Source organism: Terrapene carolina, unplaced genomic scaffold (assembly GCF_002925995.2).
Source record: "Terrapene carolina triunguis isolate 2854851 unplaced genomic scaffold, T_m_triunguis-2.0 Scaffold233, whole genome shotgun sequence".
Taxonomy (NCBI): domain Eukaryota; kingdom Metazoa; phylum Chordata; order Testudines; family Emydidae; genus Terrapene; species Terrapene triunguis.
In genome coordinates this window covers 9,160,414-9,188,303 of record NW_020664584.1, presented here as the reverse complement: position 1 = coordinate 9,188,303, position 27,890 = coordinate 9,160,414, and the positions used below count along the sequence as shown (strand labels likewise).

General features: G+C 45.8%; 1 protein-coding gene across 4 annotated transcripts in view; it reads left to right on the top strand.

Annotated features, from left to right (window-relative positions):
* Nucleotides 1–20,086, top strand: part of TOX2 (TOX high mobility group box family member 2) — a 264,503-nt gene extending 244,417 nt beyond the window's left edge. For 3 of the 4 annotated variants that reach the window (XM_024194567.2, XM_024194564.2, XM_024194566.3), the window contains 3 exons: nucleotides 7,402–7,809; nucleotides 10,146–10,276; nucleotides 19,037–20,086. In XM_024194567.2, coding sequence (XP_024050335.1) covers nucleotides 7,402–7,809; nucleotides 10,146–10,276; nucleotides 19,037–19,073 — 576 coding nt within the window. In that variant the 3' untranslated portion in view covers nucleotides 19,074–20,086. The remainder of the gene's footprint in view (nucleotides 1–7,401; nucleotides 7,810–10,145; nucleotides 10,277–19,036) is intronic. The other variant, XM_024194565.2, reaches the window with a different exon arrangement.
* Nucleotides 20,087–27,890: the final 7,804 nt, after the last annotated feature.

Genomic DNA, 27,890 nt, shown 5'->3' with positions numbered 1-27,890 from the left:
GTTTTGTCTTGGTTCTCCCCCCCCCCCCCCCCCGGCCCCCATCAGAGGGGGGCTGAATTGTCTGCACTATGTTACCATCGCTCAAAGGTGAGATGTTATTTGAATTCCATTACCTGGTTCTGTTGCTCACTTACACCATTCCAGAGCATGGTGCTTGGATTCTTTACACCACACTTGCAATTGGCATCCAGGTGATAGACTGACGAGCAAAAGGATTTGCAATATACAGGCATTTTGCAAAAGACACTAAAGACAATGGGCCAGATCCTCAGCTGGTATAAAGTGGGGCAGCAATGTCCATGCATTTACACCACCTGAGGATCTGCTCCAGTGGTTTTATAACTCTTTGGAGGTTTTGTCCCTTCCATGCCCACAACAGGAGACTTTCTTACGCATTTCAGCTTAGGGGACTCTCAGTATGTTAATTCATGGCTTTACATGGGAGTGTGCAGGACAGAAGTAACGCCCAAGCCCAGTGCCCCCCTCACTTGCCAGTGTATCCTGGAATGGTAGTGTGAGCCGTACACCCTCCTCAGCACATCTGTCTGAGCGCCCGTGGCCATTGGTCAGGACACTGTTTGCCTTCCAAAGTAAGAGGAAGGAAGAACCTTCTGCTGGATTTAATTCCTGAGAGAGGAGAAAGGAACTGATCTGTAAAGGTTCCTAGACACGACCTGCGGATGTGAGTGTATTCCCCAATTTCCACTCCTGGCTCAGCACTGATCCGCTTGCTGTTTACCATCTGTGTCCTTATCGGCAGGTGCCACGGCAGTCAGTGGGCATCTCTGCCCATGGGGAGGAGGGAACATGTCTGCTGACTTTGTCCGCCTCCCAGTGGGCTACCTTCTCATATCCCAGGCTCTTTCTCCTGCCCCCTGAATCAAGAGGGGCCATGAGCACTGCAGAGAGTGATGCTCATGACTCCTGGAAAAGGCTGGGGTGGCCAGGTGAGCCCTAAGCTGTCCTGGAGCTGGGCTCAGTAGCCGGACAAGAGCCACATTCACTGAGCTGTGGGTTCAGCCCTGCTGGTGGCTCCGGCTGTGAGTCGAGCGCCCTGAGCAGTGTAAATACCTAGTCACTCCATTGGCCTTGGTGGTGTTACTGTGAATTCACACTGGTGTCAGTGAAAGCACACTGGGCACATCCGGACTAGCGGGGAGGAGACTCTGGCTGTGTGAGGGAGCAATAGCAACTCCTTCTGGAGGGCACAGGTTCATACTGTCATGGGGAGAGCTCTGAAGGAGCAGCACAGCCATCTGCAGCCATCTGATAGTGTTACAGGGTTCTGAGGTGGTTGTTTATATTGGCTCCCTGGGCAGAGAAGGTTTTAGTTTCCCCTCCCCTGAGTCTGTCCTCTCCAGACCACCCTCCAGGTCCCCCTTAATTCCCATTTCTCTTCCCCCTCCCCCAGCCAGCCCTGTCTTTCGTTCCTTTCCTTCCAACCTATCTTCCCCATTTCTCTCTCTGCATCACTCGGGTGCGGAGGTTGCCTTCTGCCCACCTCACTCCCCCTACAGCTCCTGATCTGGGGTGGTCTCCCATGGTATGGAGGGCAGTCGGCTTCTTCCTGCACCAGAACTCCCCCCATGATGCCCCTTGGCCTATCCAGCTTAGTCCTCAAGTAGCACCTGTTGGCCTCGATGCCCGGAAGCACCCAGTGCCTCCCCTCCTCTCTCTTGATGTGGCCTGGGTGCCGTAGTAGACTTGGGGTGCAGTTCCAGATGCTAGTTGAGTGGAGTTAGAGGCAACATCAGTGGAAGTGGAGGGCGGGGGCAGAGGATCAACCCTCCCGCCACCGCCAGGTAGTGTTATTTCTGGGTTGTGACTTACCAGGTCAGTGCACAATATGGGACGTGACAGGAGCTCAGATACCACAGTGGTAGGTTCCATAGAAACAACATAGATTCTCTTTGTCCTGCAGCTCTTCTTGCCCATTGAACAGGGCTGGATCTGGGAGGAAGGGAGTTATATGCAGGCAGCAGATTCTCTAGACCATTATTATAGGGGAAAGTGCCTGTACTTTGTCATTGGAATTGTGCTAATCTCTCCTCCCCGCTCCTCTGTGCTTACTCTTCTCTTCCATTTGGGTTTGTACACAGCGCAGTGGCAGGGAGAGTTTACTTTGGTGTAATCTAATGGATAGGTCTGCAGTTCAGACAGACCTTCTAAATGGAAACAGAAGTCTGCAGTGCATTTAAGAAGGTGAGAAGGGTGCTGTTTCCCCATGCCAGGTTAGGAGAAAAGGTTAAAAGCAAATGTGAATGAATTCCTACAAAATGGGACAGTGTACCATCCCAAACAATGAAGAAATAAATAGCCAATTAGTGCCATAACAGCTGTGAGCTGGGTAAATAACACATGGCAACAGCAATAGTAAAAAAATAAAAACAACCTCCTCTGCTATAGAGGATTAATCCAATTCAGAGGAAAAAGGATGGAGAGAGAATGGATCCGCCACTTTCAATTCTGGAAGTGTATGAATGTCACTCACAGTGAGGTCCCAGGCGGTGCTTAATTTGTGCCAGGGGCTGAGCCCTGGCACCTCTCGGCTTGGCAGTTCAGAGCCCTGGCACTTCTGGGCTTGGCAGTTCAGAGCCCCAGCCCCTTTGTCCTTGCGGCTTCAGTTATGAAAGTAAAAAAATTGCTTGAGCCCGGGAACCTCTTTTGTTACAAATTAAGCACTGGTCCCAGGACATTAGTATCATGCTTCTGAAATCTTGGCTCATCTCCTTCTGCTGCTTGGGTGTTCCTCATGCCTCCTTTATACCTTCATGGTTTTATACGGTAAATTTCATTCTCTTTGCTGTACCCAGGTATCCTATCCCCTTTACATCCCTATGCACTTTCTGACATGAAGTCATTGTGGGTTCTCAGCTGCTCTGGCCATCTCTGCGGGGTTGGGTCTCAGGTCGACTGTCATTGAGTCACATGGGCTCTGAGGTGTCCCAGGTCAGAAGGAGAGTTGATTGAGTGATGCTGTGCACAGCCTGGACTCAGGGAGACAGACTGCAGAGACTCGGTGGTGTTTGGGAAATGTTAGCAAAGGGCGTGGGGAAGGACAGAACTGGGGGAAAGTAGCCACTGGGCGTGTGAGGGACAAGAGGGACCCAATGAGCAGGGCCTAACCAAGGGTTAGGGTGGCTGAGACTACCTAGAGGTAAGTGTCCCCACGCTGAAGGAGGATAGTAGCAGGACGGGAATCAGGTTGACATGGGAAGGGGAGGAGACCTGGGTGGGAGGAACAAGAAATGGGGATGGATTGATGGGAAAGATCTCAACAGTTTGGCTAAACATCCAAATCTCATACTCTGAATGCTGCCTTTTAAGTGTCTTCCATTGCTAGTTCCTTGCTGGCCGGGGACTGCCTACCCTCAGTGGTAGTTATCAGTGCTGTCTCCCCTCCTGGACCATGGTAGTGCATCTCTACTTTGGCTAGCACTCTAGAAGAAGCAGAGGCAGATTTCTGTGCTGTCTATGGCCCTCGCAGGCTGACATCACACATGCACATCACTCAGCCAGCCAGAACTCTGAAGGAGACATGGCTCAGCTACGTGGCCCATCAATGTGTCTCAGATGCTGCACGTGGCTTCAGCCGACAAGGTCCATGGAAACGGAACATCCTCATCAACCTCCTGTAGAAAATGGCAGGCGTAGAGACAAATCACCAATAAATGTCTTTCCTTGACTAGCAACAGTCAGCCAGGGAGAGGCCCAACCCACTTGTGAAACCACAGAGAGAGAATCTTAAATATAGGACATCAGACTGACTTCTCTCCCCCTCTCTCCCAATTGCAGTAGTATGTGACTATCCACTGCATGGCAATGGAACTAGGTGTGGCTGTTGGCCCTTTCCTGCAGAGGGCGCCATCACAGTGAAGGACCAAACTAAGCTTCTGCCCTTGCTGAAGGGGTGGTGGGAGGGGACCGAATATACGTTTTCCTTTAAGAATTGGGACTGCCCTCAATGACATGGGTGCCTGGCATGGAAAACTGTTAAAGTTGCATGGGCTGACAGCCCCTGGAGTGAAACTATGTCAGACTGGGAGCTTAGTGATGTCAGCCCGTCGTTAATATTGTGCACAATTATACTTAATGTTAAAAATAAACCCACATGGCTTAAACTGGAATGTAATTACAAGCGGAGTAACTACACATGTCATGCTGTGCAGCAAGCGCTGAGGCACCTTGCCTCAGAGTTAACCAAGCCACACTTGAAGGTTAAGAGCTGTGGCAAAAAGGTCAAAAAGGAAATAATCTAAGTCCCTTTCATTGGTTTAAGTGCTTAAAAAGATTCATAACCGCTCTGAATGTTTTTAGTACGAGCTTGCCTGGCTATTTTGATATTGGAATTCTGTTTGTGCTGCCTTTAATACAGTGGAGCAGTATCTCGGTGCATACAGCAAGAAAGCAATAATCACTGTTGTGTGGGGGTGGGGTTAGAGAGAGCAGGAGTTTTAAAGGGTGAGTTTCATATTTAAATAAATGTGGAAATGAGAGCATTTAGAGGCAAAAATATTTCCTGTGTCTGTATGTGCCTTAGAAACTTGCCTGTTGCTTCAGAGAAGTAAATAAGTATTTGCAGTTAGATAAACTTAGTACTTGCTGTATGCAAGTAAGCATAGGGAGGTCCAAGGGGATATTGCAGGTGGGGCCCAATCCTGCTCCAGATAGAGTCTACACACACTGCATTGTCCCAGCTGACCTTCCTACTAGGGCTTAGTTTTATTGGTAAGTCAAATCACAAGGCAGTGTTGCCTAGTGAATAGAGCTCTGGACTGTGCTCAGGAGACCTGGGTTCTAGTCCTTGTTATGCCACTGGCCTGCTGGGTGACCTTGGGCAAATCATTTCACCTCCCTGTGCATCTGTTTCCCCATCTGTAAAATGGGGATAATAATACTGCCCTCCTTTGTAAAGTGCTGTAAGATCTGCTGATGCTAGTATTACTATATTATTAAGAAAATGTAGATTTCAGCCTAGCTTTCTCTTCGAGCACAGCTGCTGCTGCTAGAGTTTCCCTGCAGGAACCATCTTTCCCAGCCTAGTTCCCTCTGCCCCATAGATCCCCTCCAACCCCATTTCTATCCTGATTGGAGCTAACAAGATCCATCTGACAGTGGGAGATGGCAGTAATTCATCTGACTCTTTATGCAAGGCTCTAGCACTCCTGTACAGGGCCCTAGCCAGTGCAGTCCTGTTACATGCAGATACTGAGACTAGATTGTTTATCTTATGTAAGATTCCCATGCCTGTAAGAACCACCACTGGACTTCTGCAGTTACTGAGGGTGTGGACATGTCCAACTTTTGTGTATGTGTTTATGGGTTTGATCATTCACCATTTGAAGTCAATTGCAAAACTCCAGTCAGCGGTGCAGAATCCTATGCGTGTGTCTCTGTGTGTCTGTGAGAATATTAGGGCCTTTTCCCTCCCAGCCCAGTTTCTCCTCCTTGGTCCTGCACCGAAGTATTAAGCCTTAGTTAATTGCATCACAGTCAGTTACCATGGAAAATAATGTGATGTCCCAAATCCAGCATCCTGATTGATCTGCGGGATCAAAGTGGAGGATGCGATGGGCAGCAAGAGAACAAAGCCATTGTACAAACACACACACTGCAGCATTCGTAACTGTCAGGGTCAGAGCAGCTGAAAAGTGACTGTTTGTGAGGGGCAGTTTTGATTTCAAGTTCTGCCTGGCCTAACAGCCTCTCACTAAGTCTGCCTAGAGCAGGATCTTTCCCTGAACCGACCACAGGCAGTGACATAAGGCAGTTAACTTAGCAACTGAGGGCAGTGGAGCACTAGCAGGGCTTGTGAAGGGTTTATATGCAGCAGTGGTTGGGGTGGGGTGAGGCGGGGCGGGAGAGGCTTGAGGTTATGGCAGAGGTACTGGGAGCGTGCCTGAGGTGTGAGATGTTAGTGCTGTTTGTGTTACTGCAGCAGAAGCAGCTGTTGGGCTCAATCCTGAGAAGTAGTGAGAACCCACATTTGCTGGGACAGAATAACAGTCTTTTCCAAGGAACAAAATGTACTGAAGTTATTGCTATAATATGCTGCTCTTTACAGGGAGATGGGTGTGGGCAGTTAATGGGGGCAGGGGAGGGGGGAGGAGGGAAGGGAGATTTTCTTAATTTCAGTTAATCCAAAGGTCACCTGTCTGCAGAAGGGCAACTCTGTGTTGAGTGAAAGTCAGATTAGGCAGTGCTTCCTCTTTCTCTGGCAGGAAGAAACTGTTAGTTACATTATAAAGCCCTCATGAAAAACCCTGCTTGCCCAAGCCAAAAAATATCCCATGTATTCCTCTTTGTTCCAAAATGAGGCCATTCCTGCATTGTACTTTATGAAGCCCTGTCAGGATTGCAGGAATTCACACGATTAAGAAGTCAGCATGTTACATTTTTTTTAATTGGAAAAGAAAGTGATTCTATCCCCCATCTCTCTGGGTCTAACAGTGAACTGCAGGCAGGCACCAGTTCTGAGGAGTTTGCCTTCCTTGTGCTCTAGTCGCTTCGGAGTCCACTGCTGAGTACAGGGCTTGATTTTCCTGGCTTTGGATATTGCTGCCAGTCTGGTTTTACAGGCCTGCTGGCTTGAGTTGGGTGGATGGGAGGAGAAACAAAGGAAAGGAAGGTGTTACCTGTGCATCTTTGGCCTGGTCCACACTACCCCCCCACTTCAGACTAAGGTACGCAAATTCAGCTACGTTAATAACGTAGCTGAATTCGAAGTACCTTAGTCCGAACTTACCGCGGGTCCAGACGCGGCAGGAAGGCTCCCCCGTCGATGCCGCGTACTCCGCTCGCCGAGCTGGAGTACCGGCGTCGACGGCGAGCACTTCCGGGATCGATCCCAGAACATCGATTGCCTGCCGCCGGACCCTACGGTAAGTGTAGACGTACCCTTTGTATTGTGGATCCTGCAGAGGAGACGAGAATCAGCATGGAGGGATTTTAACGGGAAGGATTCAGTGACATGCTGAGAGCAGTGGGTGATGGTGCCGGTCTGAGAGGGCTGGGGGTATAAGGTGGGGAAGAGAATCAGGGAAACTAAAATGACTTTTGCTGCAAGATTTTAGGGAACAAAACTGTGGGGAGCACAATTGAGTGAGTGTGAGCCACGTGGTAACTGTGTGTGTGTATATAGTGTTTAAAACTGTGTCTGTGCTTGTTGTTATTATCTTATTATGAATTATTTGTACTACCATGGCAGCTAGGCGCCCTAGTCATGAACCTGGACCCATTGCGCCAGGTGCTGTACAAACACAGAACAATCATGAGCACTATCCTCAGTGTGGGAGAGGTGGAGGCCGAGTGCCTGTGAGGGAACAGGCAAAGGTGGATGATGATGTTTTCTTCATTTAAAGAACTCCTTTTTCACTTGACCCCTGTTCTGTTTTCTTGCAGGGCTCTGCCGATCAGGGTGAGACGAAAAGCGCCCAACCCAACCAACCTTCCAAAATGATACCACCAAAACAGCCCATGTATACGATGCCACCACAGGCCTCATCGCCTTATCCTGGCTTAGGCTCATTCCTGTCCCCATCAGATCTGCAGAGTTACCGGGGACACCCTCACCCCAGCCTCTCCCGAACCCTCAGTTCCAAACCCATGTTGCCCAGCATCAGTGCCTCGCCACCTCCTTCTTTCCAAATCAGCCCTCCTCTCCATCAGCAGCTGTCTTTGCATCACCCACAGAGCTCCCTCCTCAACCAGTCACTCAGCATGCAGCAGGTCCCACAGCAATCCATCTTGTCTCCTTCCATGGCACTACAGGTACAGCCCCCAATGAACGCTTCACCTCCAGGGCAGCAGGTGAGTGGCCTGGATCCTGAATACCAGTCTAAAAGGGAACACATTTTTAAAGCAAGATCTGCTGTGCATCAGAGACTGTACTCTCAGCTTAAGTTTCTCGTGTTACCGGTGGAGCCTATTACTAATAATGATTTTCCAGGTCATGACAGTACTAATGTGGCACTTTGGGCAAAGATGTCACTCTAAGAGAGTATTCCATTGTCAACTCCCCTAGCCCTGAGACTCTCCTGTAGATGGCCGCTGGCTCTGTTACCTCCCAGCTCTGTTGTTTGTCTGACATTTTAGGGTGGGAGTTTGAAAAGGGAGTAAGCGGCTTAGGAGCATAAATCCTGTTGACTTTCATTGTATGTCTCCATGATCTGCCATTCACAACCCGGCTGCAATGTAGACATGCCTTTAGACTCCCATAGCAGTCAAGGATGTACCGGGTAGAAGTTCTTGTAAGATAAGCTGTCCCCTAGTTGTCTACTGGGCTTCAGGTGAATTTAGCAGGGTGGAGTGGAGCTTTCTGTTCATCTGACACAGTGCCCTGGATAATCAGGCAAAGAAAGAATGTGTGACAGCACTGAAATAAAGGATGAAAGCTCCTGGGATAACAATAGAGGTGAATGTAGGATTTTTTTTTTCCAAAGGTTAGCATGTGGGAAGAGAAAATAACTTAAAAATGCAGAGGGAAAATCAAGCATTTCATGGAATATGATTGATTTTCCAGTGACTTCCCAGCAATGGGAAAAATTACCCAATTCACTTGCTTGATAGAAGAGCTGAAAGGATAAAAAACGGGCTTAACTTGAATTGCATGGCAGCAAAGTAGTTCCTGTAGTGTGTGCTCATATGCAGGCTGCCTACCTTAAGATGAACAAACCATTCTTTGCAATGTCCAAACTCAGCCTGTGAGCCCACATTTAGAGGGGCCAGTCATGGGTTTCTGATATGAAGAAAATAAACCAGGAGGAGAGAGAGCTTTTGGATGAATGGGCAATGGTGCAAAGTACATCATATGCCCTAAAGGGAACACTCTGGCATTGGCTAGGGATGAACGGGATGACCTAAGAGATCTTTTCCATCTCTAATTTCTAGGAGTCTGATTCTCCCATGTAACTAGAGCTGGATGAACTATTCAGAGTGGAGGGCTTACTCTATCAATTTCACAGCTGTCAGATAACTTATTTGATGAATCTTTTACCCCATTATTCTCCCAGCCAGAGGACCTGACTGAATAATTTGTTGCATCATTTATTTATTAAATATGTTTCACAAAATTCATCAAATAATATAATTAATGAACAGGGTTTTTTCCATGATTCTGCCCATCCTATTCAGGACCAACTTTGAGAAAAGATCATTTGATAACCTTGGCATATAGAGTAGTGGAGAAAAGTATAATGTGAAATGGGCCTTGGTAACAAAATTCTCCCTCAGGCTATTAAAAGCCATCATATCCAAGAGAGCAATATCCTGCATAGTCCAGATGTCCCAAACGCTCTTTACAGAGCAATAACTTCAGTATTGGCATGGTGTGGTCCCATGTAAGCAAAGGTGGCCACCGTATAGTCAGCAATAGCTCTCACCCCGTGGTGGGGATAAGCAACAATCATATGGCGATCGTTTAAAATGGGGTGTCAGGCAAGGTTGGACACAGATTTTTTTAAAGCTTAATTCCACATATTTTGTTAGCAACTTAAATACCAAAAGTGAATGTTTCGGGAGAAGCCATGTTCTCAGTCAAGTAGCTGCCTTGATTCCATTGTTAATATCTGTTCCCTAACATTTGATAATTAGGTCACCCATGCACAAACAGTATCATGATAGGTTTTCAGATAATATGTTAAACTGCCAGCCATGACAGTTGATGGAGAGAATGTTGCTTGCGTGGATTTTCTTTACCTTGTTACTGTACATTAGGACAGGCTAATGTATTATTGCGAAGAGAACCGCACTTGAGATGGGAAAATGGCTTTCATTACCAGAATGCTGATGCAAAGGCTTTCATCACGTTGCATATTCTGCAGCTGTTTACCAAAGCTCTCCCTAGGAGAGAGGCCCTTAAAAACATGGGAGAGAAACAGTGAGGTGAAGTAAATGTTGTCCTTGTATCAGGGATCATTGTGAAATGGTTCCACTCTCCCATTCAGTTCTTAAGCACATGCTCAAGTCCTTTTGATTTCAGTGAGATTGTGCACATGTTTAAACGCTCGTCTTAGCTCGGTTCTGCCATACTTTCTGGGCAGCGTATTTGGATATGCATAGGCAAACATTAACTAGAACTTCTGCTTATCTGCCTGTTGGTATGGGTGTAACTTTTTCTTCCCTTCTTTTATTGTCTCCCCACACAGGACTTTTCACATATTTCATCTGAGTTTCAAAACAGTGTTGGACCCCGGTCACCTGGTGCATCAAACCCCCCGGGAAATACCGACTGGGACAATGATTACTCCAGCAGAGAGTGTGGAATTAACCACTGCAGGCCAGTAAACAAAACAATATACTACTACCGTAACATGCTTGGAGAGTTGTCTGCACTGTTTTCTTATGATCAGACACATGATAGTTTATAACTTCAAGAAAGGAAAATGTAAAAGAAATCAAAATGCCATGTTCCAAAAACATGCATTATTTTAACATTACAGTGCTCCTTTTATTTAGTAACCTGGGTTTCTGGGAAAGTGAGCTGTCTGGTCCCCAAAACAATTCCTATATATACATATAAAATATAAACATATTTTTAAAAAAGGAAAGACAATGACTGAAATCTTGCAATTTTCTTGTGTATGTAAATGCACAGTAAAGGCACATTTACGTTGAGCAGAACAGGCCAGCCTGACCCATTGCTGTTATGTGCATTGGACAGTTCTTTTCTCATCCCTACCAATATGGTTCTCATGCACTGAAATGAAAAATCCAGCTTGACTTTTTTGACTTTTTAAGTTTTGAAAATGTGAAAGACCTTTTCAAGTATTAGCAAGGATGGCCTCCCCCCGGCATGTGCTGGTTAATCAAGAGGAGCAGCTTCTTGTAACCAGAGAGAGGTTGATTTGCTGCCCCCAAACTTGAGAAAACGAGATTTTTCTCTTGACTGGACAGCTTCTGTTTCATGCGGGGGGAGGGAGATGCAGGGCCTAATCCTGAAAGGTGCTTGACTTCAGTGGGAGCTGTGGTATTGCAATACTATGTCTGCAGACAATAGACTTGTCTTTTCAGCTTCCAAAATATTGGCCTCTAACACTTAAGCTAAAGAACTCCCCTGGCTAACACTAGTAGTAGGTCCATTATCTTTTCTGTAGGGCTGTGCACTAGAGGACAACATGCCTCACTCCCTAATACACACAAAGTATTTTACAGGCTCAGGACGAGGCCTGTAAATTCTGCAGGGCTGAAGAGAGCTCTTTCCCATTATGCCATGATGAGAATTACGATATTGAGGATGTCAATGGAAAGTTCAGTGCAATGACATTCAAACTCCAAGGGAAGAATAAACTAAAACTCTGGAAGCATCTTAGTTCTTGAAGTTGAGAGGGGAGTGGGTGTATTAAAAGCACTCCAGCCTCTGCTGTATCCACTCCTCGTGGCACAAAAGTGCAGTGATAAGGAGTTGGGAGTCATTCTGTTTACCCTGTGAGATGCTGCCCACTCTGAAAGTATGGAAGGGGAAGCATGATTGTTTTCTGAGTGCTTGTTTGACTTGACTGAAGTATAATGCTGTACTGGAACATAGTGCTTTCATTATAGATAATAGCAAGCTTACAGGTATTTTGGAAATACAACACTGCTCTGTGCCAGCAATGCAATTATGATCTCTTGATTCAGCCCAGATAACACATACGTTGTATGTGTTTGGGGGAAGTAAATAATCTGCTGAACCTGTAGGATGCTTTGGACTCCTGTCTACTTGAAACAGTTCAGCTACATGGACTATTGCAGACTTTTCAAGGAAACCTTTGCGGGGAGTCCTAATGATCTGAATAGACCGTCTGAACGAAGTGAACTGCCTCCCAGACCCCGGGAAGGTACTTTTGGGTATTAAAGCCAAAATGTTAAGACCTGGGTGCCTAAAATCAGGCACGTACATCTAAGAGGGTCCTGATTTTTAGAGGTGCTGAGCACCCACAACTCCCATTGCAGCCGTGTGGGTCCACATTTTCAAATTTTGGGCACCTCAGACCTGACTAATGATTCGTCATCTTGGAAAATCTTAGCCAAGGTCTCTGAAGTTGGGGCACTCAAATCTGAGGTGCCCAAATCCTCTGAGCATCTTGTGCCGGCCCCTTCGAGGTGACTGAAGTTGGACATCAACAATTGAGGCACCCAAACTCACTCATTATTTCTGACAATGTTTATTGTTACGTATCGGTATGTCAGTGGTATGCCGGAGTCCTGGCCCAGAGCCCCCTTGTGCTAGATGCTGTACAAACACAGCCCAGAAAGGCCATCCTGCCCAAGAAAGCTTACCATCTAAATAAAGGTAGCCTGAGGACATCATTTCCAGAGGTGCTGAGAACCTGACAATCCTATTGGTGCCAGCTGCCATCGTAGGTCCTCACCAATTGTGAAAATCAGGCACAAAGCATCTCCGTTTGGGCACCAGAATTCAAGACACGCAAAATCAGTGGCCAGTTTTGAAAATGTGGCCCTAGGCACCTAAGAGACGTCTGAACATTTTGGCCTGAAGGAGCAGCACTGGATACCAAACATATCAGGAAAAACAAAACCCTCTTTAGATCCAGCGGCAGCAAATGAACATTTACGCGCCGGAGCTTGAGATGGTGATTCTGGTCAGGGCAGGAAGAGTTTCCACAGCTTTGCCTGCGGGAACAGTCAGGCCAGCATTCTGAGATCAGCTGGCTCTCCCTGCTGGTCCTTTGGGCACCTCAGGAGCTCTGAGGGGGTAGCCCTTGTTCTCTGGGGAAGTCAGAGGAAAGTGAGGTCTTGTTCTCGTGCTATTTATGATACCTTGGGAGAAAAATAAGTGATACTCAGTGTGAACATCAGCATTCAGGGCTGTCCTCAGCAGCCTCTTTCAAGCACTTAATGAAGCTCATCAGTGAGTTTGTTTTATAAATGTTATGTGCATTTATCTCTGGTGAAAGGTGCTGGATTTTCAGGCCTAGAGATAAGTCACACGCACCCTTCCCCCAGACTCCATGGAGGGAGCTCTCTGGGGATTGGGTGGGGAGAGAAGTTCCCCATAGTGCGCCCCTCCAGGCATCCTGATAGAGGTAATTTGATAAAAAATGTATTATACAGAACACTTGGGGTACCATGGTAGCCGCATGAAGCACCAATGTAATTGGCCCGTGTGAGCTGTGTGTTGCTAAAACAAGCTCTTTAATAGCCTGACAAAAAGCTGTATTGTATGCACAGGGCCTCGTGCGATTCATGATCAAAGTTCATGCATTTCATGCCTTTGTCACAGAGAAAATATCAAATTTCACGGGTTTATCTCAGATTCCTGGAAGAATCATATTAAAACCACGCTGATTGCACAGAGAACGCCAGAAAATAATTATAACAATGAACTGAACTGAGTATGGACCTGTCTGTGGACGGTTTTTCCGTTCTTTCCACTTGTACAGACAAGGCTCCATAGTGAAGAAACACAGTTCCTATCGAGCAAAGAGCAAGGCTCTTAGAACTAGAGCAGGGTTCTCAAACTTCATTGCACCACCACCTCCTTCTGACAAAAATTACTACATGACCCCAGGAAGGGGGACTGAAGCCTGAGCCTGCCAGAGCCCCGCCGCCCCGTGCAGACGGGGGGCAAAGCCCAAGCCCTTCAGCCCCAGGCAGGGGGCCTATAACCTGAGCCCTGCTGCCCAGGGTTGAAGCCGAAGCCTGAGCCCCACTCCCCAGGGCTGAAGACTTTGGCCCCGTGTGGCGCAGCTCAGACTTCGGCTTTGGCCCCGGGCCCCAGCAAGTCTAAATACCAGCCCTGGTGACCCCATTAAAATGGGGTCGAGACCCACTTTGGAGTCCCGACCCACAGTTTGAGAACCACTGCACTACAGAGACACAGTCTGTTGGAAGCCCAGTTTCCAAAGCTACATTTCAGAGTCAAATTCTTATTTCATTGTAAGCACAGTTTGTCAGTGATTGTACCCACAATAATGAATTTGCACCTCTTGCACTTCCTAAAACCTGGTATTTGCTACCAAGATGCATGGTTTGAAGGGTCTATGGTGCATACACATTTTTTCAGGAGGACTCATTTTGCTTAGCTTTGAATGCTTAGCCCTGTATGTCTCAATGAGACTATAACTCCATCTGTCTATATAGGTACTTGTATGTGAAAGCTGAATGTCTCCATAGCATCTCCAACAAACTTCACAATAATTTGCAGATCACATTAAATGTTAAACTGGACTGCTCTTCTCCCATCATTTCTACTCTTGGCTGTGGATTGTTGACCACATGAATAAACTGACTTTATATCAACAAAGTTTAGGCAATGCTCTGTCATAAAGAAAATTCATATCTTATTGGGTTTGATTGATTGGCACAGTTTTCAGTGTTATCAGATAATCGCTAGATCGGGTAATTCCCACTTCAACCTCAGAATTGTGCTCAATATAACTCTAATTAAAGCAACAGTCTGGGGAGAGAAATCAGCAATGGGCTGGTGAGAATCTGAATGTTTTCCATGGTGATGTGACTCACAAAGTGCTCAGGTTCCCATTAGCTAGGGTTGTACCAACCTCCCTAAAGCAACAGGCAATCCCATCTTGCTTTCTATGCTTCATCTGATCCATACATTTGCTTTGTTTCTATATATTTGTAGTCATCTTGCCCATTCTCTCGGCCAATGTTGCATTGTTCTCCTGAGTCTGTTGTCCAGACAACTTTTAAATGAGTAACAAGATTGTGCTTCCCTCAGGAGACTATTCCGCATCTACTAACTCCTTGGTGTTCCTGGTAATTCAACTGAAATTTTGCTTAGCTCAGTTTAATCCAATTACTGCTAATTATATCCCACTAAATGATTATGCTGCTGCATTTATACCCTTCAAATACTGATATATCATGGTCACATATCCCTTCAGTTATCACTCAGCCCAGCTATGCATATTTAGTGTTTTAAATATTTCTTCATCAATCAGTCCCTCCTAACCCTTCATTATCATGTTGATTTTACAGAACTCCACTCAATTTTTCAATATCTTTCTGGTCCTGAGTTGCCCAGAACTGGAAGTAATACTATAGCTATTATCTCCCTATTGCTGCCTAAAGAGTGGCTATCATTTCTCTGATTTGTTGCAATCTAGAACTCTGAAATTGCGTGGCTTTCATTTCCCCAGATATATCACAAGCTACTGACACGAGTTGTCTCTTCTCTATCACCCCTTGGCTTCTTTCACCATCACTGTTTCTCAAGTACCTACTGAATACCTGGGTTTTGGATCGCTTTCCTTCAAGTATTTCAGCTTGAAGCTCATTTTGTGATTACCTGCCAATCTTTCTAATCTCTCCAGGCCCCTTTGCATGTTTCCTCTGCCCTCATGGGCAGTTGCAGTTCTTCCCAGTGTAGCATCATCTGCAGATTTCATTTATGTTTAGCTCCCCCATCTAGGTCTTTGTAGGTAGCACTTCATTGAACACCTCCTTACGATTTAAGGCATTCTAATTCCCCAGGCCTATAACCACTTTTCCAATCTGACAGTCATTTACAAGAGTTAATATTTTCAATAAGATCACACGAGGCACTGTAGTAAATACTGTACTAAAATCCAAATTGAGGCCCTCTATTGCATTGCCTGCATCTGATAAGAAGGCGATTTGGTAAAAAGAAAAAAAGTATCCAGTAGCTCTGGCATGGTGTTTTCATTATAAACCCATGCTGGCGATTGCTTATAGTAGCTGGTGTCCTCCAGGTCAGCGGTGCTTGATCTTTAAAAGCTGAAGAACTAATATGTCATCAAATGGAGTTGCAGAGAGATGTAAAAACCATCTCAGTTCTGCGGTTGTGATGTTCACGTCGTAACAACGCACTGCCATGACTCATCAGCATCATGTCCTGGTGGAACTTCAAGATGCAAACATTGCAAGACAATGTCTCATCTCCATGGGCTGATTGTCTTTGTGACTCTGTAACTCCATTCAGCAAATTTTCTCCCCTCCCCCCACTTCACCTTGCTTACAAGGAGAGAGTGAGGGATGGTCTCCTCTTCATCCCTCTGTACCTGGGAAAGATTCTCCACTCGCACTCCCTTTCTGGAGCCCTGCACGCTCCCCACAGCCTCACCAGTGGGAGAAGCACTTCTGGAATCAGCTCAGCTTGGTCTCATGCACAGCAAGAGGCTCTGATCAGATCCCGTCGCTTGTGTCACCCCTACATTCCATATAAAACTCTAGAGCCACATGGTGACTACTGGTGCTCAGGCTTTTCTTTTAGTATTTGCACTATGATATTAGTAGGGACTGATGTTACCGGAGGGGTATTACCGACACGGATGGGCTTTCCCTTGTAAAGATGCTACCACGTGTGTTCTTTTCCAGTTATGTGGTATCTGCCTGGCTCATAGTTTCTCAAAGATATGGTCAGTTGTCCAGTCCTTATAACCCTCATAACTACTTATTATGATTTGCTATTCTTTGGCCCCATTTCCCCACCATCCTCTGGGCACCTTACCAAAGCTGAATAATTTACTTTGGGATGCATATCAACCAGGCCTGCAGATTTGTGTATGCTCAGTTTGTCCAAACGAGGAGGCGCTCACTAATTCATACTAATGACTGGGAGAGCCATTCCAGATGGCTGAATTTTCCAAATCAGCAACTGACTGAACAAGCTCCATAAAAAAGCAAAGATAAAACATCACAAATAGACTTAGTCTGAATTCAGTTATTTATGGTAATGCATTGTAATATACTAGGAAATGTTCTGTAGTGCATATTGTAAAATTAATGAAGTTTTGGTACTAGAAGACCTCACTACTGCTCGTTGGTATTAAATCTTTGCTAGTGCGGTAGGGAAAGACTGTGCATTTTAAGTGCACATTATAAAACATGCAGATTAGTGAAGTGTGGGCCAGGCTGCGTTCCATTGTTCTTGTTTTATCAACAACTGCATCAACCAGGCCTTCAGTACTTCATTGCCCGCATTCCTTTTTCTTTATTCCTCTAGTTAATAATCACACACACAAGAATCTCCCAAAGTTGTATCATTTTTCTCATCACCTTTTAAAGCCAGACTTTTTTATGGGGCTAAATTTGTTGGAGCAGATTTGTGTATATTATAAAAGCCATAAAAGAGCCTTCCAGAGTTCATGCCTTCGCTTTTGGCAACCCTCAGTACTTTACTTGCATGACATAACCCTCTAGAGCTGGGAATGCCTCTTGTTTGGCTGGTTCCATTCTGTTGCTTGTGGCTGATACGTTCCCAATGGGACCAGCTAGGGTCACCTGCAGTCCACTGCTAACGGCAGGTTAAAAATTCAGTTACCATAAGAAATTGCAGGTGACTCATTTTGGCCGAAAAGCGATTGGGCTGCGGCTGTTCTGTGGGTTCCATGCTGGGAAATGCGTGGTATTATGTTGTGAATTCCTCTTGGGAAGTGTTACCATTGGGAGAGCAACAAGAAACCTGATCTGGTAAGCCCATTGATTTTGGTGGGAGTGCCAGGCTCATAGTGCACATCTACACTGCACACTAAGCCTGGGCTCTGACTCAGGTTTGAGCCCAAGTCCCCCTTCCGTCCACACACAAATCAGTCTGACTTGGGCCAGCAAGTACTCAGAACCTAGGTCCTAGGACTCTGCAAAGGGGCGGAGGGGTCAGAGCCCAAGTCCTCCTGTGACTCAAGTCCAAGCCCTGTCACATTGCAGTGTGGACGCAGCTCAAGCTGCAGACTTGAGGCAGAGGGTCTGCGTAGTGTAGCATGGCTGTGAGACCAGGTCTAGCAATTATAAACCTAGGTTTACAGTGTAGTGTGGACGCTGAAGCACAGGCTTGGAACCACTGAGTCCACTGACTCCCACAGACCCAGGCTTAGTGTGCAATGTAGATATACCCATACAGAGCAAAGGACTCTTGGATAACAGAGTCTCTCTGGCATAGGTGGCTGTAAAATACTCAGAAGTTGTTGTTTTGAGGCCTAAGGAGACAACCACTGTTGGACAGGAGATTTGGAGACTGATCACATGTGTAAAGTTAACCCCATTTATTTAGGGTCGAATCCTGGTCAAATCCCATCGACTTCAAATGGGGCCAAGATTTCCCTAAGTCTTGGCAGAGCAGGGCCCATGCAGAGCCCAGTTCTGCAAGCACCTACTACCAGGTGCAGGGTGTGCTTTTCCTGGGATTGCTCACACCACCAAGCACTAGCACTGGTACTAAGGCTCAGGTCCTCGAAGATAGTTAGGCTCCCAACTTCCATTGATTTTGAAGACAGGTCCCTTGGTTAGGTCTGGATTCTGCTAAGCACCTACACAGGCAGATAGGTTGGGGGAGCAGGCAAGGTGTTCCCCCAGCCCTCCTGACACCTGGCAGAAGGGCTTCTCAGAACAGCAGTCCCTGTACTCCATGGGGTGCCCCTTATGTGTGCCCCCAGGGCTCCCAACCCCCAAAAGGGCCAACAAGAGTTAGGACTGTGGCTCTGCCACCAGCATGCAGCGGGAGGGGTGCTGTGCCCCATGAACAGGTGAAGCAGCTGGGTGCTCTCCTGTGCAGCGGGTGGGGGGGGGTTCTGGGTGGGACTGTGCCTCTGGAGTGCTCGCTCTCTCCACCCCTCCCCCATGCATGCCAGTGCCTAATAGGCACGACAGATATTTGTTAAAAACTGACCGCATTAAAGTATTTGCTTGGGGGGAACCTAGTATGGAAAGTGTGTGAGGAGAATAAAAACTGAGAGCAAAGGTTTGGCCTCCCTGTAAAGAGCAGATGTTGGGGCAGGCCACGAGCTGGTGTAGTGCTGGAGGCTCGTTAGGTTTATTGAAGTTCATTAAGAATTAAAAAGTGCCCAATTTGTTGCTGTTTTAATTGCCTGTTTGTCACATCAGGCATTGATGTTGCTGCTCGCACACGCACCCCCAGGCAGGCCAGTGCAGTTACATCTATTAAAATCTGCCTCATAACACCATAAAAACCATAAACCAGCTCAAAAGATACAGTCACGATTTGTGGGACAGCTCATCTCTGTGCCCTCCCCTCCAATGCACCTTCCCTGAGGGTTGTTGATTTTAGAATTGCTGTGCTGCGTGTCTCACCGCTCTCTGTCTTTGGTTTCCCTTACAGCATGCTGCCAAGGGACAAGTCACTCTACCTCACCTAAACCCGCCATCTCTTTCCAATAAGGCTCAAAGGAAGGACACTTGAGAGGGTCTATAATACGGACCACCCAGAGGGGCGTCACGCAAGTCATACAGACGAGAGAGCTGAGCTAACACGTCTCGTTGCTGGCTTCATTTCCAGGCTCTAAGAGCAGTTTTCTTTTATTATTTTGAACTCTAAAGTCTACTTTTCGTGGAAGCCCAAACCTCATAAATCATGAAGAACAAAAAAAAAACAAAAACAAAAAACAAACAAAAAAAATAAGAACACGGTTTATCTGCTTGCCATCAGCTTAGCTATGGACTGTTTTCCTAGTGAACTGCTTTTAGACGCAGAGTAGGCCCAGGTCTGGTGTCCTACCGCATTAGGCCGGCTCAGTAGGAGGATGCACTCTTTGACTTGCTAACAGCACTAAACTTTGTGCAGGAAAATGTGAAGTTTGTGTGAATATTGTACATGCAAAGGCCTTGGATGTCTGGCAAGAAAAAAAAAAAAGTAAAAACTATTCCTAGATGGGTGGGTGGAAAGAGCAGCTGGCAAAATATGAAAGGAAAAAATGTGAAAAAGATCATGAAAAAATATAATTTGTTGGATAGTTGTAAGTAGTTTACTAAGTGTTTTAGAACTGTGCTAAAGACATCTTTAAGATTTTTTTGTGGAAAAAAATTAGTAGTTTACTTTATAGTAAAAGCATTTTATATTAATTGTAGCACATTTTTTAGTTATACATAGAAGGGAGATGTGTATAAAAAAACAAAAACAAAAAAAAGCCTGCCAAACTTGTTTCTATTATTTGTACAGCAAGAAATGGACAATTTATATCCATGTTGTATGGCATTATTATATTTTTTTCAGCCATATGTCCATCTATTTAAAATTGCTGACAATGATTTTTGTCTATTTATGAAGAATTAGAAAGCAGAATTACAATTTATCATAAGGTGCGTTTTTTGGGGTTTTTTAATTTTTTTTGATGGTGCTGTTTTCTCAGCACCCAGCACATTCAGTTCACAATGCTTATCTTACCTTTCTTTATAATAAAACATATGAAAAGTAGAAATGAACCAGACTCTTTTCTTATTTTGTGGGCAGCACCCAGAAGTAATGCATACAAACTAACCACCCCTCATTGACTGTGGCCCCAATCCTGCAAAGACTTATGCACATGCTTAATTTTACACACATTCCCCTTGATTTAAATGGAATTATTCACCCTGTGTAAAGAGAAACATGTGCATATGTTTTCACAGGATCTGGACCTATATATGCAATGGTTTTTTACCCTTAAATTTCTGATATCTACTCTCAACCTTATTAGACCTTAACATGGTTTATTGTCTGGGAATTTCCTTGGCCTTTTTAATTATTAAAAGGTCATATATGAACATTAAACTAAGAAATCCAGAAATGAATGCTATATATAAAACTAACTGTTAATAACTGTTTCATTATGACATAATTTTTTAATATGGAACCTGTGGACAAGATTTCAGTGAGTTTTAATTCTCTGGGAAGTTTGAAGAGTCTGTGTTATTCCATTAAGATCATTCAAACAAAAAAAAGTGTGATATGAGGTGCTAAATAGCTTAAAGGACCCATTTTTAATTAATTTTGCCTCACAATTTAAATGTATAAGTCAGTTTAACAGATTGACTTATAAATTCTCAGAAAATTCATTCTGTGCTACGAAGTAAGCACTGCAGATTTGGGGAGGATACACTGAATTCTTCATTCCATAACAAAGGTTGAGTCCCTACTTCCGTGCAAAACATTTTTCTTCTTTTTTTAAACTCTTAGGGCCAGACTCGCCAGCGTACTCTGGGGCTCTGCGGAGCTCTGGAGTGGGGGGCCCAGGCTTTGTGTAGTGAGCAATCAGTGCGTGAGAGAGGCTCCTGAAGCCTCAGCTTCGCTGCTCACCAAAGCAACACTGCCAGGGGAGCCCTTAAAGCACAGAGACATTAGTGCTCAGGGACTACGCTTTTCCCCACCCCAGGCTCCTGCTTTGCATTCTACCATTTTCAATTTAAATGGTTTAGAAATCTTTCCTTTAGTGACTAAAACACTTTTTGGTGGTCCTCTGTGTAGACACAGTCACTCTTAGCTGATATAATGGCACTGCCTACTGTGTTAAACTTTGTACAAATTTCTTGTAAAATCTGCAGAGGCCTACAAACCACTGTACTTCCTTCAGGTTTGTAGGAAACTTCCATTCTTTATAATGTTTGGTTTCTAGGGTTGGGATTCCAACCTGTCCTCAATGACTATATCTCGTAGGAAGGTTGTGACTCCTCACAAACTGTTTGTTTCCTGCAAGTTTAAACCCTGACCCCTTAGAAAGCTTTAGCATCCTTTTCAGTCCTGCCAGTTGTTCCTTCTGTGTTTTATGGAAACAAAGTCATCTAAGTGCATGAGGTTCTCTAGAGTCAAAACTTGGATGAGATCACTTACTACCCTCTGAAACATCCCTGGTACATTCATGAGTCCAAAAGGCATTCTGCAGAACTGAACAAAAGCATTATTTTCTCAATCCTCGGCCCCACTTTAATCTGATGGCTCCAGATACCAAATCAAAGTTACTAAAATATTTTGCTCCTGATATTTTATCCATGGGGTGTGCTCTGTTGGGAAGTGGGCAGCCATCTTGAACTTCCTGGGAATTAAGTCTCCTGTAGTCAACACATATGCTCAAATCTCCATTAGGCGTTTTTACACTTACAGCTGGGGATGCCCACGGTGATGCAGATTGCTTCAGACCATCCTTCAGCTTGTGATTTAGCCTCTCTTTCACTAAGATCGGATATGCCTGGGGAATCTGATGTGGGGGCTGCCTCAGAGGAACATTTCCTGGCCTAAGCACAATCCAGCGTTGCACCTGATCATATCTCCCAAACTCTTCCTTATTCCCGGACAAAACAGTAGCAAGAGGGACTCTTCTAGTCACTTCCTTTCATTGCCTTCCAGGGATGCTTCTGTCAGATCAACTCCTAGCTTTTATTTACCCATCCGACTGCTTCACATCTGTTGATTTCTACTCTTGTGAGAGGCTTTGAGAGACTGGCTACACTGGACACTGATGTCTCACTAGCTGCACTGTCTGCCCAGTCCCATGAATGGGCTCTTACCTAGAACGCCCCCTTTGGTCCAGCTCTGCACAGAGTTCTGCTACCCAGCAATCCTGACTGGATCTTAGAAGCATCAAACACTCCCACAAGCTCGCTGCGGCTGTCCTTTATCCTAGGGGTATTATTGCAGGATGACCTGGCTTCACCACCTGAGCCACCCTAGGGAGCAGTTCTTCTCCATCACCCTGTAGCCATGGTAGAGGTTCCTCTAAGGCGCCTGGAGTTGCACCCCAGGGTCCACGTTTCTTCCTACCCACACCCAGCAGGGGGACCTGAATGCTGTCCATGGACAAGTGTGTTCTATTAACACCCCAGGAGTTTTCGTGATGCCTTCAGATCCAATCCACTCCCAGTACAACAGCACTAGAAATACTGATCACCACAGAGTCCATTTAGTATGCAGAGACCCCGAGTTCAGTGAGAGCTGGATTTCTTCTTTTGCCTGCAGTGGCTGATGATTTATAATCACCAGTTTGACTCCTGCAGTAATTTTTTCCCCCATTTTACCAGTGTGTGCCCTCTCTGGATCAGTCTTATTTCAGCTCCTGAGTCCAGCAGCATTGTGGGTTTTCCAGCCATTGATGTCTCCAGACATATAGTAATATGTGTCTAGGCAGCATTTCACATGGGCCGGTCAGTAGTTGCTGATAGTGGCCCTACTGCATCAACAGGTGCTAATTTCCCTGGTGTGGCTTCCCCCTGCTTGGGCAATTCCGTCTCCAATGGCTTTTGCCTCTGCATGGCCTGCAAATGCCATCTGGCCTGGGATGCACTTGGGAAACAGCCCCTCTCCTCTGACCCAGGCGACACCTACGAATAGCTTGCACTTGGGCCTCCTCCAATTTTTTTAACCACTTCACTAGCAATCATTTCTTGAAGTGCAGCATCTGGTATGAAGGAGTCGCTGTGAATTAACGGCTGATATTCCATTCTATATAGGTTCTCATACCACGCTCATCAGTGTAGATCTGAGCACCCTCCAGTCGAGCATTAAGCAACGTGACCAACATCTGTCATGTTTGTTCTCTCAGCCTCTCCCTAGAGAGAGAAGCATGTGCAATGGTGTGGCTTGTTTTGGTAGGGTGTGTCTTCTCTTTAATATAAATAAACCTGTTGCTCTGTGTTTACATTAAAGAAGGCAAGGTCAAAGCAATGCGCCTGGTGGAGTTTATTCCACAGTCTCGGACCAGCTGTCCAGAAAGCTCTGTCTCCCACACAGACCAACTTTACTTTCAGAGTTGAGCATTCCATTGTGCCGAGGCAGTGACATCTTCACTAAGGGCAGGCTGTGGCTTCATTTCTATTGAGAACGGGGGGGAGAGATACAGCCATTTTGAAAGAGGGCAATTCCTCATCAGTTTCTCTGAAGATTTGTTTACTAGCTTCTCCTTAAGGATAAAGTTTCCTTTACAAAAAGCAACCCCTAATCCTAAATATTGCTTTTCAAAAACTACCCACTGTGCCAGATCTACTGATTCCCCTCTCTACCAACTTTTGTTCAGACAGGTGATGTTTTTATAAGCATATGAGTCACCAGAAATGTGATGGCCACAGACAAATGTCAACAAGAGACCAATTTCAAACCTTTCCTATTAAATATTCATGAAAAGAAACAGAAAAACAGCTAGGATAGAAAATTCAAGTGGCATAAAATCTAACGCAATGTTAAGTTTTACACCAAAAGGCCACCTGCTGGTACAGACACACAGGAATTAACATAGCATTTTAAGCCCGTGTTAGAACAGAACCTTAAATTTAGAGTCACAACCAACACTTCCATAATAATCATAGCTATTAGATACTACGAACATTAAGAGCTTATCTTAATTACAGCCTCATTTCTTTAAATGTCGATTTTAAAGAGTTTTAACTATATGGAAAATGTGAAGATTCTGTTATTCCATTATTAACATCATTGGGGGCAGGGGAGGAACAAGGTCTGATACCAAATCCTACATTTTTTAAAGGAGCCCATTTTTAGCGGAGATGATTGAGACATTTTAGTGTTTGTGGTCTCAGATTAGTTTTAACTAACCTTTAAAGGTAGATTAGGTTTTTTCATATTTCACCCGTCCCCACCCAGCATCACAGCAGGGCAGAGTTAAGGTTGTTTGGAGTGTGATAGAATGTATAAACCCCATACTGGTTAACATGGCTTAATAGAAGCCTGAGTCCAGTTAGGCCACTGGGTGTTGGGCATCCTGGGTGATGAAGCCCAGCTGGGTGGTTTCTATAAAAAGGGACGCACCGAGTAGAAGGGAGAGGAAGGAGAGGGAAGGAACTTGTCAGCCCTTTGAGTAGCAGAGTGGAATCTGGAGAGATACAGGGAAGCTATCAGGATGGAGTGTGCTCCAGGGGTGAGCCCCAGCAGTAGGGTAGGACCTGGGCCTCCAGGGAAGAAACCCAGCAAGACATTCACCTGAAGAGGAGCTTCAGGACGAAGTGCCCCAGGACGGGCCTGTGGTTGAGGGCATCGGGGTGAAGGAGCCAGGAGTGCACCTGAGACAAAGTTACAGGAGAGAAGAGGTAGGGAGTCCAGCTCTCTGTGAAGGGCCTGGGGAAGATGGATGGAAGAGGGCCCTGGGATGGAATTAGCCCCTGAGGTGGGCCTGGAAATGGGGCACAGAGAGGCAGTCCTGGGGGAGCTGCATTCCAGCAGAGAATGGAGGCGCTAGGGAGAAGCCAGAGGCCTAGGGACCAGAGAAGGGGCTGTGTTAAGTGCAGGCTGCAGGGAAGCAGCACAAGGCGCTCGGAGGTGGGAAGTGATGAAAGGGGTGGAATGCAGGCCATAGGAGCAAAGGCTGAAGGAACTGGTTCTGTTTACTTTGGAAAAGAGGAGATTAAAGGGGGACATGACAGCAGTCTCCAAATACTTGAAAGGCTGCCATAAAAAAAGATGGAGAAAAGTTGTTCTCTCTTGCCACAGAGGGCAGGAAAAGAGCCAATGGGCTCAAACCACAGCAGAGCAGATTTAGATTAAATCTCAGGGAAAACTTCCTAACTGTAAGAACACTAGGACAATGGAACAGACGCCTGGGGAGGTCGCGGAAGCTCTTTCGCTGGAGGCTCTCAACAGGAGGCTGGAGAGCATCTGTCGTGGGTGGTATAAACCCAACAAATCCTGCATTTTGGCAGGGGGTTGGACTAGATGACCCTTGTGGTCCCTTCTAACCCTCTGGCTCCATGATTCTAAGTGGCCCAGGGAACAGAAGTGTGTCTGAAGGAGCAGACCTGGCTGCTTCAGACGGGGTCCCTGGGCCGGAACCCAGAGCAGAGTATGGGCTGGGCCCTCTGGCCAGCCCCGAGGAAAGGGCGTACAGATCACTGTAAGGACTATTGAGCCCAGCATGGGGCTGAAGAGTAGCAGAAGGAGCTTTTGTGTTGGGACATCTTTGGACCTTAAGTTGAACTTCTGTTAGTGCAGAAGGGGAGAGAGTTTAAAGTGACCTGGCCAGAGGACTGTGTCACAAGAAGAGGCAGACTAGTGCAGGGCTGGAGTGGCTGTTGGCAGCGGGCACTAGATGAGAAGAGCTGCTATGCCATGCCCAGCCAGGAGGGGATGTGCCAGAGGTGAGTCCGTCCTTTCCATATGAGGGTCTTAAATGTTCATTTCAATTAAACCTTTAACCTATATGGGTTCTACAAACTGTTCTCCGGGCACAAATGCTAACACAGCTGGTATCCCATAGACTAAGCACCCATTACAGGAACACATTCTTACCTGAAATTTACCAATTTCTATTTCCTACTTATAAGACCCCTTAAAAACAGAGGAAAATATTTCTCTCAATTTTGTTTCTTTCATACTTTGTTTCTCACTTCCTTTCAGCACAAGCCAATCTATATTGCATTGATAAATGAAGCAGACTGCTCGTGACCCTTTATCTTTGGTCACTACTATCAATAAATCTGTGGTTTTGCATGAGCCATGGGCACCTTATTAGCCTGTTTTGATGAAACGTTGGCAGCCTTTTATTATTATTTATTATGAGTATTGCCATAGTACCTAGGAGCTACAGTCCTAGACCAGCACCGCATTGCGCTAGGTGCTCCACAAACACAGAACAAAAAGAGGGTCCTGCCCCAAGGAGCTGACAATCCAAGTATAAGACAGATGGACAGACAGACAGATGGGGGAGTACAAGGAGACAATCTTGGGCAGCACGATAGGCCTGCTGGGTAGGATGCTGAGAGCTTCCGATACTTCCTTCTTGAACCCTCCCATTTGATCCGTGTTTGGCTGTGGTTCTCGTTATCTGGTGCAATCACAATCCTCGGCTGCCCTCCATGCCGCAGCTGTCACCAAGATAAATTCCTAGATGCCTAGGCCGATAGACAGACTCCAATGGGACAGTTGGGTCATGTCTTGAGCTCTAGGGAAGCCTTGGATGTTTTATGAAATGTATTCAGGTAAAAAACGAATCCTGCAGTCAGCCTGACATAAAACCCTTGTTCTCATCAGTTTCCAATATCCCCAAGATATTATTGCTAGGCCACTCCATGGCAGCCCTCCCCACAGAAAACATTTATTCTCTGTGTGAAAAAGTCAGGGAACTGAGATGTGAAGAAAGCCCCGCATTCATTGGCCAATTTACCAACCATTCCTGATCCCCTTCAGACCATTTCCCCCCTCAGTCATGGAAAAATAAAGGCACATATAGGAAGCTGTTAGGGCCTATGCCTCCTCCCATGAAACACAAGGCATGTATTTTATTCCTGATCCTGGAATAATTGTGAGCAGGGAGCAGTGGAGAGAAATGCAAAGGACTGCCAGCTCCCTGTGAAACCAGCATAGTTCCCTCAGCAAGCGTAAGGGACACTGTTTGCACTATGACTGCAGCAGTCTGGCTAAGCAATAAGAAATTGAGCTGTTGAGTAAGACAACAAAAGTAAAACTCTTCCATGCTGGTGTTCCGGGTAACCCCGCTGCTGTGCATCAGCCTTTGTATGGCTAGTGATCTTGATCCATTTTAAAATAGAACCTGGGAGAGTGATACCATTTCTGAAAATGATGACATCTCAACAAGGCCGGGGACCTTGTCAAGTGTTTAATTACTTTCCAGTATCAAAGTGGGGAGATTTCCTCAAAATATGCAAGTATGAAACTGGAACACTAACCTGAAAACCTAGCTGGAATTCTCACAGCAAGAAGATAGGACTTCTTCCAGGGGGCTTTTCTTGAATGTTAATATTATTTTATGTAACAGGGAAGTGTGGCCCTGCTAATTTGGTAGTTATAGGCAAACTGGTTCAGGGGATGGGTAATGGGACATGAAGCCTTCTACTCCAGAGAAGAAATGCCGGACCCACTAATGGCAAGACTTTTATTGACTTCAGCAAGGGTAGGATTTTACCCCAGGTCACCGGTTTGAGGTCCACCCATGCCTGCAGCAAAAAAAAGTCATTCTCATTTAGTGCGTGTCCAGGGACCTCTGTGAAATGAGTCGGTAGGGCTCAGTTCAGCCCTGAGAAGACAAATTTGTCATGTTCTAGGAATTACAGGGTGAAATTCTCTGCCCTGTGTTATGCAGGAGGTCAGACTAGATGATCATAATGGTCCTGTCTGGTCTTAGAAGCTCTGAATCTTTGGCTACATCTACACTGCACGCTTCTTTTGGCAGAGCGTAGAGTCCATATGGGGTAGCCCCCCCTAGCACGGGTATAAAGCAGTGTAGACAGGCAGGTAAAGACACACC